We start from the raw sequence: 13,230 nt of genomic DNA, 5'->3' as shown, positions 1-13,230 counted from the left end.
GTTTTGGGTTCGTAGTCTCCTGTTTCCCGAGGGTTCGGGAACGCTCCGGGGAGCTCTCTGGTTTTCCGCACCTGCATCCCGTCAGCAATCTGCACACCTGGCCCTCATCATCACCCTTTTTAGGTTCTGGCCAAACATCCAGTTCCTGCCGGATCGTTAGCCATGAACATCACACGTCCGGAACCTTCACCCCACCTCTGCCTGATGGTCGGCGGCTGCCGAGCCATCACTGGACCTTGTGCTGCACACCCAACTACTCATCCACGCCGCCCGCTCTGTCCCTGGATTATTCTGCACCTTTGGTTGTATCTAAATAAACCCTCACCTTCGTTCAACTCTCCTTGTCCTGGTCTGCTTCTGGGTTCTGGCTGAGGGAACTGTGACAGAAGTGAAACTATGAGATAAGGTTGGTCCACAAGCTCAACACTGCCATGTTCAATGGGCATCAGTGGTGTAGTGGAGGGTATAAGCAGGTACATGCCATATATCTACTTATTTTTCAGTGGGCATTACGTATACTTACTTCTTAATCCCCATGATGCCTATCAGAGTAGTGTAGTGGAGGTATACGCTGTATCAATTAATAAGGCTGATGGAACAGATCAGAATGTTTAGCTTAAAATGTTGATAAACTCTTACTTCTTCACATTTTAGGCACAGCAATGTGCACACGGCAGTATCCTACGCGTGAATGTTCCAAAATGCAATTTGCGGAAAACACCGTTCTAAAATGCGCACCGCACGTGCAAGCGGTTTCATGGACAGAAATGGAAATATATGTTAGACATTTAGAAAGAGGGGAGATCTAAAGATGCTACAACAATTATGGGTTGCTAATATGATTAGGATAATGTATTTGGCTGCTAGACAATGAAAGAAAGTTGAAAGAAAACAAATAGAACAGGAAAATGCATATGAGGAAGTCTTTATAAAATAATTACCTCCACGTTTCTATGGTTATAGGCTACTTTGAATCAAGGTAAGACATGCCCTCAAAATATGAAGTAAAACTTCCAGGTTTCAAACAATTAAGGAATAGGAAAAATATAACAATGCTAATGATAGGCCTAACCGTCTTCTGGTAGATGAAAGGCTTTCCCAAAAATCTTCTCAATTAAATGTTAACAAGCTGCAAAGTAGCCTATGCCTACCTGGCTGAATGATAGAATGATTATTTTCATCAATCCAGTGGCCATTTGTTTTGTAAACTCCATCTCATGTGCTACAGAAACACTGCTAACTAAACAGCAGTGCTAGGTGCCTGTGCACTTGAATTAAAGGGTAACTACACTCAAAAATCTAAAATTCTTAAATTTTTCCTAGACCTCGAATCTGGTCTCCTGATGTGGTTTAAGCATTGTTGTGGACTTAGAACATCCAATTGTATTGTTTTTCTATTTAAAAAGTGTGGCTTTGAGAGCCAAAACCTGGTGGCAAAACTGGGAAAATGTGAAACCTGTGAATTTTCTGACTCAGTTGACAGACTAATTTATCTGTTTTAACAGTAGGCCTACTATTAGCCTACTTGCACAGTACAGCTTGGGATGGCCTGACTCTGAAAGACCAATACAGAATTTATAGTTTTAGGTCATTCAGAGTGTGTTACTGTTCCTCATAGAACTTTCCACACAGGTCGCCTTTCCTTCGCTGGGTGGGCCATTTGGGAAAATGTTGGCTAAATTAGAGTATATCCACTTCTCCAGGCACCACTACACCACTGATGGGCATGAAATGGGAGAAAACATTTAGAAAATGAGGATGTAGATGTACTCCCTCAAATTGCCTTACATTCTTATAACACTGTAGTAAGAACACATTTTCTGCTTCAAAATGCTTTCCTTTTTCATGCCTACTCAAAGCAGACTCACTGCAGCAACCTCAGACACTTGGCCAGGCATGAAATCCCTGTCACTGTAGGAACACAGCAACACCTTTCAGGGCAACAGGCAGTTTTGGGGAAACTACTCTGAAAATATAGTTTATCAAGTTACCAATTACTTTACACTGAAAGAAGTTAAGCTACACTAAAGCTAACCTTAAGAAAACATATAGTTTACTTAACTAAAGTTACTTTGAAAAAGTAGTTAACTACATCCAAACTAATTCGTGAAAAACTCAGCAAAAAAAGAAACGTCCTCTCACTGTCAACTGCGTTTATTTTCAGCAAACTTAACATGTGTAAATATTTGTATAAACATAACAAGATTCAACAACTGAGACATAAACTGAACAAGTTCCACAGACATGTGACTAACACAAATGGAATAATGTGTCCCTGAACAAAGGGGGGGTCAAAATCAAAAGTAACAGTCAGTATCTGGTGTGGCCACCAGCTGCATTAAGTACTGCAGTGCATCTCCTCTTCATGGACTGCACCAGATTTGCCAGTTCTTGCTGTGAGATGTTACCCCACTCTTCCACCAAGGCACCTGCAAGTTCCCGGACATTTCTGGGGGGAATGGCCCTAGCCCTCACCCTCCGATCCAACAGGTCCCAGACGTGCTCAATGGGATTGAGATCCGGGCTCTTCGCTGGCCATGGCAGAACAGACATTCCTGTCTTGCAGGAAATCACACACAGAACGAGCAGAATGGCTGGTGGCATTGTCATGCTGGAGGGTCACGTCAGGATGAGCCTGCAGGAAGGGTACCACATGAGGGAGGAGGATGTCTTCCCTGTAACGCACAGCGTTGAGATTGCCTGCAATGACAACAAGCTCAGTCCGATGATGCTGTGACACACCGCCCCAGACCATGACGGACCCTCCACCTCCAAATCGATCCCTCTCCAGAGTACAGGCCTCGGTGTAATGTTCATTCCTTCGACGATAAACACAAATCCGACCATCACCCCTGGTGAGACAAAACCGTGACTCGTCAGTGAAGAGCACTTTTTGCCAGTCCTGTCTGGTCCAGCGACGGTGGGTTTGTGTCCACAGGTGACGTTGTTGCCGGTGATGTCTGGTGAGGACCTGCCTTACAACAGGCCTACAAGCCCTCAGTCCAGCCTCTCTCAGCCTATTGCGGACAGTCTGAGCACTGATGGAGGGATTGTGCGTTCCTAGTGTAAATTTGGGCAGTTGTTGTTGCCATCCTGTACCTATCCCGCAGGTGTGATGTTCGGATGTACCGATCCTGTGCAGGTGTTGTTACACGTGGTCTGCCACTGCGAGGACGATCAGCTGTCCGTCCTGTCTCCCTGTAGTGCTGTCTTAGGTGTCTCACAGTACGGACATTGCAATGTATTGCCCTGGCCACATCTGCAGTCCTCATGCCTCCTTGCATCATGACCTTAATTGCCTACCGTCTGTAAGCTGTAGTGTCTTAACGACCGTTCCACAAATGCATGTTCATTAATTGTTTATGGTTAATTGAACACGCATGGGAAACAGTGTTTAAACCCTGTACAAAGAAGATATGTGAAGTTATTTGGATTTTTACGAATTATCTTTGAAAGACAGGGTCCTGAAAAAGGGACGTTTCTTTTTTTGCTGGGTTAGTTCCAGTAGTTATCTACATCGCTACATGGCAAAAAAGTATTAACTACTGAATACGCTACCTAGATTTGAATTTAGTTCAACTACCACCAAGCTACTTCAAAATGTAGTTAAATTAGTAGTTGAACTACATGTAGGGCCTCCTGTAGCTCAGTTGGTAGAGCATGGCGCTTGCAACGCCAGGGTTGTGGGTTCGTTTCCCACGGGGGACCAGTATGAAAAATGTATGCACTCACTAACTGTAAGTCGCTCTAGATAAGAGCGTCTGCTAAATGACTAAAATGTAAATGTGGTTCACTACTCCCCAACTCTGGCAAAAAGTCACTGACCTCAGCTCCTACAGGGTCATTGGCTTCAGTGAGATGCTGCTAAGCGATAGAGAGCCATACTATCTATGAATACATCTGACCTGCTTTCATGCTCTATTCCCTGGGTGGGGAGGGAAAGGGAAAAAGAATGAGAGAGACGGTATGGGCCTACTTCCCAGCCTCCTCCTCATTGGACCATAACAGCCTCTCTTTTCTCTTCTGTGTATGCAGCCGGCAATACATTCGTATCCCTCGTGGACCGGTTTGTACCTAAAACATCTTCCATTCAGGCTGCATAGGCTTGGATTTCCTCCTTAACTTTATTTAATGGCGAGAAAGCAGAAAAAATTGGGGAAATATGCATACTTTCCTTATGAAACACAATTTTCCACCACCATGCTAGAGTGGCTAAATGCTAATCCTGTGTATCACGTTCAGCCAATCAGGCTAAAACTATCTGACGAGGAGTTCAGTTTCTTTTACGCCTGCTGCATTAAGCCAAAACCACATGGAGAGACGCCGTCAATGGCGTCAAAATTTGTGAGCGAGAATAGAGAGCGTCAATTCACATACACTGCGTTGCGTATGCCAACTTCATTGTCATGAGAATCCATATAAACAGTTGTATTTGTTATGTTCGCTATGTAGCCCTTATATATTGTTGTTGTGTGTTCCTTTTGACTCACCTTATATGTCCTACGGGAGCCACCGTACCTGCCTACCTGCACTAAACAGTTGTTATGTTAGCTCACGAACGTGAGGAGAGTTGTAGTGCTCAGGGGTGCGTGCTCAGTCCCCTCCTGTACTCCCTGTTCACCCACGACTGCGTGACCAGACACGACTCCAACACCACAACGACAACGACAGGGCTGTAGTGGAGCGGGTCGAGAGTTTCAAGTTCCTTGGTGTCCACATCACCAACAAACTAGGCATGACTCCAACACCACAACCACAACGACAGGGCTGTAGTGGAGCGGGTCGAGAGTTTCAAGTTCTTTGGTGTCCACATCACCAACAAACTATCATGGTCCAAACACACCAAGACTGTCGTGAAGAGGGCACGACAACACCTTTTCCCCCTCAGGAGACTGAAAAGATTTAGCATGGGTCCCCAGATCCTCAAAAAGTTATACAGCTGCACCATCGAGAGCATCCTGACCGGTTGCATCACCGCCTGGTATGGCAACTGCTCTGCATCCGACCATAAGGCGCTACAGAGGGTAGTGTGTACGGCCCAATACATCACTGGGGCCAAACTTCCTGCCATCCTGGACCTATATACTAGGCGGTGTCAGAGAAAGGCCCAAAAAATTGTGAAAGACTCCAGTCACCCAAGTCATAGACTGTTCTCTCTGCTACCGCCCGGCAAGCGGTACCGGAGCGCCAAGTCTAGGTCCCAAAGGCTCCTTAACAGCTTCTACCCCCAAGTCATAAGACTGCTGCACAATTAATAAAATGGCCACCCGGACTGTTTACATTGACCATTGTTTGATTTGGGTTTTAGCGGCATCGCATTAGTGGAAACCAAGACTGTTCTCAGGGAAGACCTAGTTGTAGATATATATGTTCGAGTCGCATCGGGGACAATTTTAGCATTTTAGCTAACCCTAACCCTTTTCCTAACCTTAACCTAATTTTCCTAACCTTCCACATGAATTGTCCTAACCTGCTGCGTAAATTCTCCTCACCTGCTACGAAAGGGGTAAAAACCGGCAGACCCGCCCTGAGAAGTCTTGCTTTCCACTAATGCGATTCAGCCCTACATTAGGTTAGGGGTGAAAAACCAGACTGCTGCAACCTGATTGGCTGAACACGATACACATGATCTGGGATTAGCATTCAGCCACTGGTGGTGGTGGAAAAAAGAAAATATGCATATCTTCCCCGTTTTTTTCTGCCTTCTCGCCATTCAATAAAGTTAAAGAGGAAATCGAAGCTTTTGCAGCCTGAATGGAGGACAATGTTTTAGGTACAAACCGGTCCACGGGGATACGAATGTATTGCCGGCTGCATACAATGCATTTGGACGGTAAAATGACACGACTCAATATCGCCATCTGCCGGCCTTTGGGCTAGTCTTACTGGTCTGTCACAGTCACAAACATACCGTGCAAACTTAAATGTTTCTTCTCCTTCTCTCTAGTGTTCTTCCCGTCTGTCCACTGTTGGAAACCTGTCCAGTAATTTCTCCTATATGGATGGACGTGGGTATAGCTATAGCAGGGGTTATGAATTAAAGAGGTAAGGTAAGTAGAGGGGGTAGCGATTTCAGACTGCTAGGATGCAGCTAACCTGACTAGTTTATGATGAACTGGTGTCTGTCTCCCTCCCTGTCTCCTTCTCTGACCCATAACAGGAAGGAGAGGAGAGCGAGTAAAGGGGTCTGAACACTTCATATTCTGTGGCTGCAGTGCTGTTCATTAGGAGGATAATATCCTGTCCCTTTCTCTCTCTCCTGTCCTCTCTCTCACTCTAGTTTCCTATCCAAGCCTTATTACATTTCCACAGCTCAGATATAAATCTAGCATGACTGACTCCCTAACCATGAAAATACCATGATCCCCCTGACAACAAACATCGATAAATCATCAGCGAGTAAACAGTTAACCCGCTAAACACCACCCCTCTCATCCTCTCCCCCGTGAAAAAACCTCGCCAAAACCCTCCCGTGCTCCCATGTCCTTGGTTCAGGCGACATCGGTGAACCTCGGACAGACACTCGCACGTGAGGCGACGGGCCATTTAATTCATAATTTTGTCCTATTCCTAACGTTGGTCTGAATGCCAGATGTCTGTGTCTAACACACGCAACCCGGCAGCCACTGGGAAATAATTTAGAACAGCACCACACCAGAAGGCAGGGAGACCTGCAGGGAGAGAAAACGCCCTGCGTTGTTTCACAGGCATGTGGAATCTGAACTCTGCGTGTAGGCTACATACATTTCATACTGTCTTATTCATGCGGTATATGAATGCATCAATACCGCATAATTCGGACATAAGGCTATCATATGTATTTTTATTAACTGTGGGCCTGATGATTTGTTAGGCTACTCACGATAAAATATGGTTATCAAAATGTTCTTATAGAACGCTTTGATTTGACACCACAGTAGACTATGATGACAATTAATCAAGAATAATCTGCCTACTAAACCCATCAAATAGGACCCACACCTTGTTACCCATTGTAAAGTGAATAGGCTATTAGTTAGGATATTGGGGTAGGCTTAGACAGGAATAACTGATCCACGTTGACGTATCCACGAAGCGGAAAATAAATGCGACAAGCCATTGTGGACTGGATAGCCTACATGACCGCAACGAACAGCATTTATAACAATATAAAACTTTGTAGAAAAGTATTACCTTTAACTTGAGTCTCATATTCGGCTACGATCTCCTTGTCCTTTCGGAATTTGGCCGTACACGTCATGGCTGGTTCTTCTAATCAAAAACACTATTCGTCGCTATTATGGGTTATAGGAGCAATCAGATAAAAAATAATGTAACTGTAACAATTCGTCTGGAAGTAGACCCCACTGAAATATTGTAGCGAGTAGCCCCACAGCCCGTGGAATGGTATTGTCTTCTGCCTCCCTTCACTCTGGCCGCATTGCAAGAGTTTGGCGCTCCCGTATTCCCATTCGTGTGGATCCCTTCCTCAATGCCTTCCCAAAACCGTTTATAGAGCAAACTGAGGAGAGATGCATTCCCCTAAACCAACAATAACCAGTCAACCAGCACGGCCGGATGAGGAGACTCCCAAAAAGTTTAGTCCTTCAGTGAGTGGTTGTAACCACGACGGTCGGAGGATGGCCTGGCTCCGTGGCTCTGCTCTTCCTCCTAGAGTCAGAGTGGGGTACATGGATGAGCTGGGAATGGGACGCCAATGCGCAGGCATGGGGAAACGCACACACACTATGCATGTATCGCATTCATTTGGTTGATACATAAACTGCAGAGTGCTTGGCCATACATATTCATTATCACACTAGTCCAGCATTTAATACTGTGTATGTATGGATAAAATAGTGGGCCTTACACATCATTCAAACCTTCATCAACGGGCAACTTTATTGGTACTGCAGTGATTAGGCCAGATGCTGGGTGTTGCCATGTGTCTGGGGGGTGGGTGTAGGGCTGACGGGTTGGGAGGGCAGTCAGATGAGATCCAACTGTAGTTCTCAACAGCGACGGTTAGAGTTGGTGAATGGACCCTTGCCTACACACTACACTGTAATAACAAATAGGGGTAATCTGACTCAATATAATTGTTGTACTCTTGAATTGTGATTGACTAATTACCTGATATAAATGCATTAGATTGTTTTAGGGTGGGGTCATGAATATAAATATCTGGAAGAGCCCAGAGAACATAAAGGTCAAAATATATTTCAATGTGGTCCGATGTGCCCATGACATTGACAATATAATTTACTAAAAACAGTTTTCAACTCTTATGTATTGTGAAAAGCAAATACTCATAAAAAAGTAATAGCACTTAAACAAACTGGGGTACCTTTTATAAGGGCTTGTAAATTATATAAATAGTTACACTATGTATTAGTTTATAGGTACCTTAAAACCCATTGCGGCTATTATAGCCTAGGCCTATCTTATTGAGTGAAATTGAGTGATATGGTGCTTGCAAAACATGGGCATATCACCATGTCAACCAATCAATGAGTTATAGCTGTTTTACTAAACTAACTATAGCAGGTGAGCAACAACCCCTTTAAAGAAGGTGCTGTCAAAGTATAGCCCTACAGATTATATTAATGATTTTATATATACAACATTGGATCTTGCAGAGCAGTAGGCTGCAATATACAATATAGCCTAGAATTGTAGCATGAGGTCAAAATCTATCATGTATATTTTTTACAGACATCAAATATATTTATAATTAGCTCCTTGTTCTATCTGTGGTCAGATCACGCATTGGTCTCGCAAGTTGCAATATTGTTGCAAGCTGCATTTGGCCGTAGAAAGGATATAGCAGGATATTTGACTACATACATTACAACAATTTGAAAAACTAAAGGCTTTTATACGTTCAGTGAAATACAACTGTTGCATTTGAGCATGTGTGGCATAAGAATGATAGCCTGGTGGAACCAGCCTGGTCGCTGAATTCACCATTATTTTATTTTCACTAATCGATAAGTGAAGTGAAAACGAATGGTGAACGTAGCGATCAGACTGGTTACACTAGGCTATAAGAATGAGGCATTTCGCTATTTTTTGCCATAGGAAATCTCGGAACCAGAGGTAGGTTAAGGAGCTAGCTAGTGAAATCCACTGAGGTATAATAAGAAGGTCAAGTCTTCGGGATACCGTGTTAGCTAACTAGCTAGATACCTATTGTCTTTCTCCAAACGTTGACATACATCTAAGTTATGTTGCAAAAGTTACTTATACTTTTCTAACTATTTGTGTGCTATAAACACATACTGCATCGCACACGCTTTACAATGCAAGTTGCTAAAAGCCATGCTTTTGCATGCACCACATTGACTTCACCTCGTATGTCGATTTCCACGAGAAATACAAGCTTTGGTATTTCATTTACGTCCCTCGTGAAAATTATTTTGGTGTTTTTTCACAAGTTCTCCAAAGATAAACCCGCCTCTTCATAACAAAAAAAAGAAGAGAATTTCCATCTTTCGATTGGTTGAATTGATTATGAATGGCATAAAATCCTTCAAATCGACTGTAAAGATAACCTAGGTAGGCGTGATATACGATTGTTACCCAATGGAATTATACTTTTTGTCCTCGAGAGCCAATCGAAATTCGACATTAAGCCGTTTTAAAAATGTTTCAGGAAGTATCGGTAGCTAACAGGAAGTTGTAAACAATCAACACAACAGTGAAGCTAGCTGGCTACTACAGTTGACTGAATCTGTGAATGCAACGACTTAACTGAACAAATAATCAGGAAATTGGTTCCTTTGAGAAGAGCACTTCGAAGATAAGTTGAAAATGGCAACAGACCATTAGCTATTTTGAACATCGGATGCTGTTATTGTGGTCACTCGTTACGGTCACGACCGTAGCTAACGATAGCTATCTTGCGGCTCTCTGTATTGACAAGTAGTTAACGTAGCTAGCTTGCTTGGTGTCAACTATTACTCGCTGTCACCAAGAGTCGGTAGCTATCTAGTTAGAGTCTTATTGAAACCTCCACTATAGACGTTGAAACGTTAACTATCTGATAACGTTAAGCCATCTGATTTGTGGCGTCTCTTTTATAACCCACCTGCTGCTAACGACGTCCAGCTAGTTGTTACTAGCTACCTACTAAGTTATCCAGTAACAATAGTGTTTAGCTAGCTAACTTAGGTAGCTATACTTTTTTATTTTTGGTAACGTGGCTTCAGAGTAGCTACCATTGCTACATTGATCAATCTGTTCTGACACAAATTTCCTCTGGACATTGGGATTCTGGGGCTAGCAGAACAGTATTTAAAGAGCATGTCTACCTCCAACTTCAAAAACAAATGTGTCACTCAAGTAAATTGTATATACTGTGAGAGTCTACTCTGCACAAGAGGAATGAAGGCAGTACTTCTTGCAGACACAGAAATTGAGCTGTTTTCTACGGACATACCGCCCAACAGGTAATCAATATAGCCACTGTTGTTTTGACATGATCACTGAATGTGTGGAAGGAGTTGTGACAAATGAGCTAATATTATGTTTTCTATGGGGATCTCTCATCAATATCAGTTGTTTTTGTTCATATGTTGAGTGTTTGCGATACTGTGAGATGTAGGAAATACTTTATAAATCAACAGAAGTTCTTATCCATTATCGCACTCTATGGCTAGAATGAGATGGTGCCCCTTTGTTCTTTCTAACAATCCCCATAACATCCCCCACCTCCTCTTCTAGAACTGTTGACTTTGTGGCCAGCTGCTACTCTACAGAAAGCTGCAAATGCAAACTGAGAGATATCGCCTGCCTGAAATGGTATGTATTTAATGTTACTGTAATCACAGATTTGCCTACTCACATTACTCTAACCTGTTTGCATCACCATATAAGCCTATTTGCTTTATGTTTACAAAATAGCAGCGCAACACTGCTGTGGCTGTTTTGGTGTGGGGGGGGTTAACTTGTTTATTCATATTTATCTTGAAAAATACCAATGTAAATGCATGCAAATGTCCATGTGTTGTGCTAAAGTAGGAAAGTTGTTCAGCCAGCAGTTTGGTGGGTACAGTGAGGCTTTTGTCAGGCCCCTTTTGTATCTCCGGTGCTTTGTTGTTGTTGTTCACAGGGGTAGATAATAGACACCTACTGCCTACTGATAGTTAGCACTTTCACAGGTGCTCCCTATAAAAAGCTGACACGTTTTTTGTTTCTCTCATCCTCCCGCCATATCTCTCTTTCTCTATCTATTTCCCACTCCCTTTTTCTGCCTCCCCTCTCTCCCCCTCTTCAGTGGTAATGTTGTGGGGTATCACGTGGTAGCTCCCTGTAAGCCCTGCTTGCTGTCCTGTAACAATGGCCATTTCTGGATGTTTAACAGTAATGCTGTGTCCACCCTCAACAGACTGGATGCTACAGGTTAGAACTTCTTCACTCACTGGCTCCCAGCACACTGGCTTCTTACAGTACCTGTTCATGAACAATAGAGACTGTATCCCAAGAGGAATGTCCTAAACCCAAAGAGTTAGTCAAAGTAAATGTAAAGAAGAATTTCCCCTAAATGCATCGTTTGTGACAAGATACAATATCAAATTCAATACCCTCTGCAACACCGACTGACACCACACATTGTAAATGTGTGGCATTATGTGTGTACTCTTCCTATATTTACTACCGCATCAGTAAGCACCAGTAGAAAAAAATGTAGAGGTTGAATATATTATATGGGGTCGTTGTGCAACGCCTGGATGCCAGCCTGTTTCTGCTTTAGACCATTTTTGATTGACTTCGCTAGTTGGCGAGGAAAGACTTCATTAAACTGCTGCACCACACAGTCTGCCACACACAAACTTTGGTGTTGACTGCGTCTTTTGTTGCAGGTTTAAACCTGTTGCTGTGGGGAGACCTTCCCGAGCTAGAGGACAGCGAGAACGAGGAATCAGAAAGCCCATCAGAGGAGGAGTGCATTAGGTAGAGAAGGATGAGAGATGGAGGAGCAAGACGTTACCCTGTGACCTACCAGAGCCCCCAGGAACAGACAAAGAAGCAGTGAGAGAAAGAGGAGAGGGGGCTTACCCTGTGACCATATCCCCCTTCCCAACATCTGTCCGTTAGAAGCACACAACCCTCTCACGGTCCGATCTCGCTCTCTCTCGCTCTCTCTCTTCTTCTCTCTTCTCTCTCTCCCTCTTTGGGTGAAATCAATGGTAGAACTGGACTGTTGGAACTGCCCTCTCTCATCAAACTCACAACTGAACACCCACTCAAACATACTAATCTTTCAAATTCACTGATGGACGGATGGATGGTCTTAACATTTCACACGGCTGTTTTATTCCCATACCCTTGCCTATTGCCATTGGACACTGGATTTAACATTGTATGCTATATTTTAGATTTTTGTCAGTCCTGTGTTTTGTCCTTGAACAATCAATCACAATGATGTTGTGTTTAGGTTTCAGAATCTGACATTGTTTACATTGAGTATTTGCCAGTTTCTTGTCACTCTTTCATGAGTAGGGCCAGTGTCATCAACAGATGGTACTAGGACATACAGTATAGGTACTAGTTTGGTTCTAGGGCTCCTCTGTGATGGGACTGAGGATACTCTAAGAAAATAGATTAAGCTTAGTTATGCACGTCATCCAAACCTGGCAATGGAGCTGGACAGAAAATACATGATCATGAAAAGAAAGTTGATGTCCACTCACTACATTGTTGACATAGTAACAATAATGCAGCAAAAACAGTAGAAAGTTGATATCCTAAGCCTGTATGATTGAACGCTGAATGGTTGTGTGCTTGTCAGAGCACTAAATGAGCACATACACTACCGGTCAAAAGTTTTAGAACACCTATTCATTCAAGGGTTTTACATTGTAGAATAATAGTGAAGACATCATAACTATGAAATAACACATATGGAATCAGGTAGTAACCAAAAAAGTGTTAAACAAATCAAAATATATTTTCTATTTGATATTCTTCAAATAGCCACCCTTTGCCTTTAACACAGCTTGCACACTCTTGGCATTCTCTCAACCAGCTTCATGAGGTAATCACCTGGAATGCATTTCAATTAACAGGTGTGCCTTCTTAAAAGTTAATTTGTGGAATTTCTTTCCTTCCTAATGCGTTTGAGCCAATCAGTTGTGTTGTGACAAGTTAGGGGGGGTATACAGAAGATAGCCCTATTTGGTAAAATACCAAGTCCATATTATGGCAAGAACAGCTCAAATAAGCAAAGAGAAACGACAGTCCATCATT

The 13,230-nt window shown here is 43.1% G+C and overlaps 2 protein-coding genes across 2 annotated transcripts in view; one reads left to right on the top strand and one right to left on the bottom strand.

The window, feature by feature from the left end:
• Positions 1-7,660, bottom strand: part of LOC121578742 (SLIT-ROBO Rho GTPase-activating protein 2B-like) — a 110,073-nt gene extending 102,413 nt beyond the window's left edge. The window contains 1 exon segment of the mRNA XM_045224015.1: positions 7,174-7,660. Coding sequence (XP_045079950.1) covers positions 7,174-7,240 — 67 coding nt within the window. The 5' untranslated portion in view covers positions 7,241-7,660.
• A 2,008-nt stretch (positions 7,661-9,668) lies between these two features.
• LOC121578741 (protein FAM72A-like) lies at positions 9,669-12,853 on the top strand. Its single transcript, XM_041893133.2, has 4 exons — positions 9,669-10,430; positions 10,705-10,782; positions 11,258-11,382; positions 11,844-12,853. Exons 1-4 carry the CDS (start codon positions 10,285-10,287, stop codon positions 11,936-11,938), a joined length of 444 nt encoding a protein of 147 aa, XP_041749067.1. The 5' UTR covers positions 9,669-10,284; the 3' UTR covers positions 11,939-12,853.
• The last annotated feature ends 377 nt before the right edge of the window (positions 12,854-13,230 follow it).

The sequence above is a fragment of the Coregonus clupeaformis genome, chromosome 12, assembly GCF_020615455.1.
Source record: "Coregonus clupeaformis isolate EN_2021a chromosome 12, ASM2061545v1, whole genome shotgun sequence".
Classification (NCBI taxonomy): Eukaryota; Metazoa; Chordata; class Actinopteri; order Salmoniformes; family Salmonidae; genus Coregonus; species Coregonus clupeaformis.
The sequence above is the reverse complement of the archived record's forward strand: the minus strand, read 5'-3'. Positions and strand labels throughout refer to the sequence as shown.

What these genes read in the sequence shown, in the direction of transcription:
- LOC121578741 (XM_041893133.2), top strand. Translation starts at nt 10,285, where the DNA reads ATGTCTACCTCCAACTTCAAAAACAAATGTGTCACTCAAGTAAATTGT. An exon ending in ACGGACATACCGCCCAACAG is followed by an intron (nt 10,431 to 10,704) that starts GTAATCAATATA and finishes CTCCTCTTCTAG; the next exon opens with AACTGTTGACTTTGTGGCCA. An exon ending in GATATCGCCTGCCTGAAATG is followed by an intron (nt 10,783 to 11,257) that starts GTATGTATTTAA and finishes CCCCCTCTTCAG; the next exon opens with TGGTAATGTTGTGGGGTATC.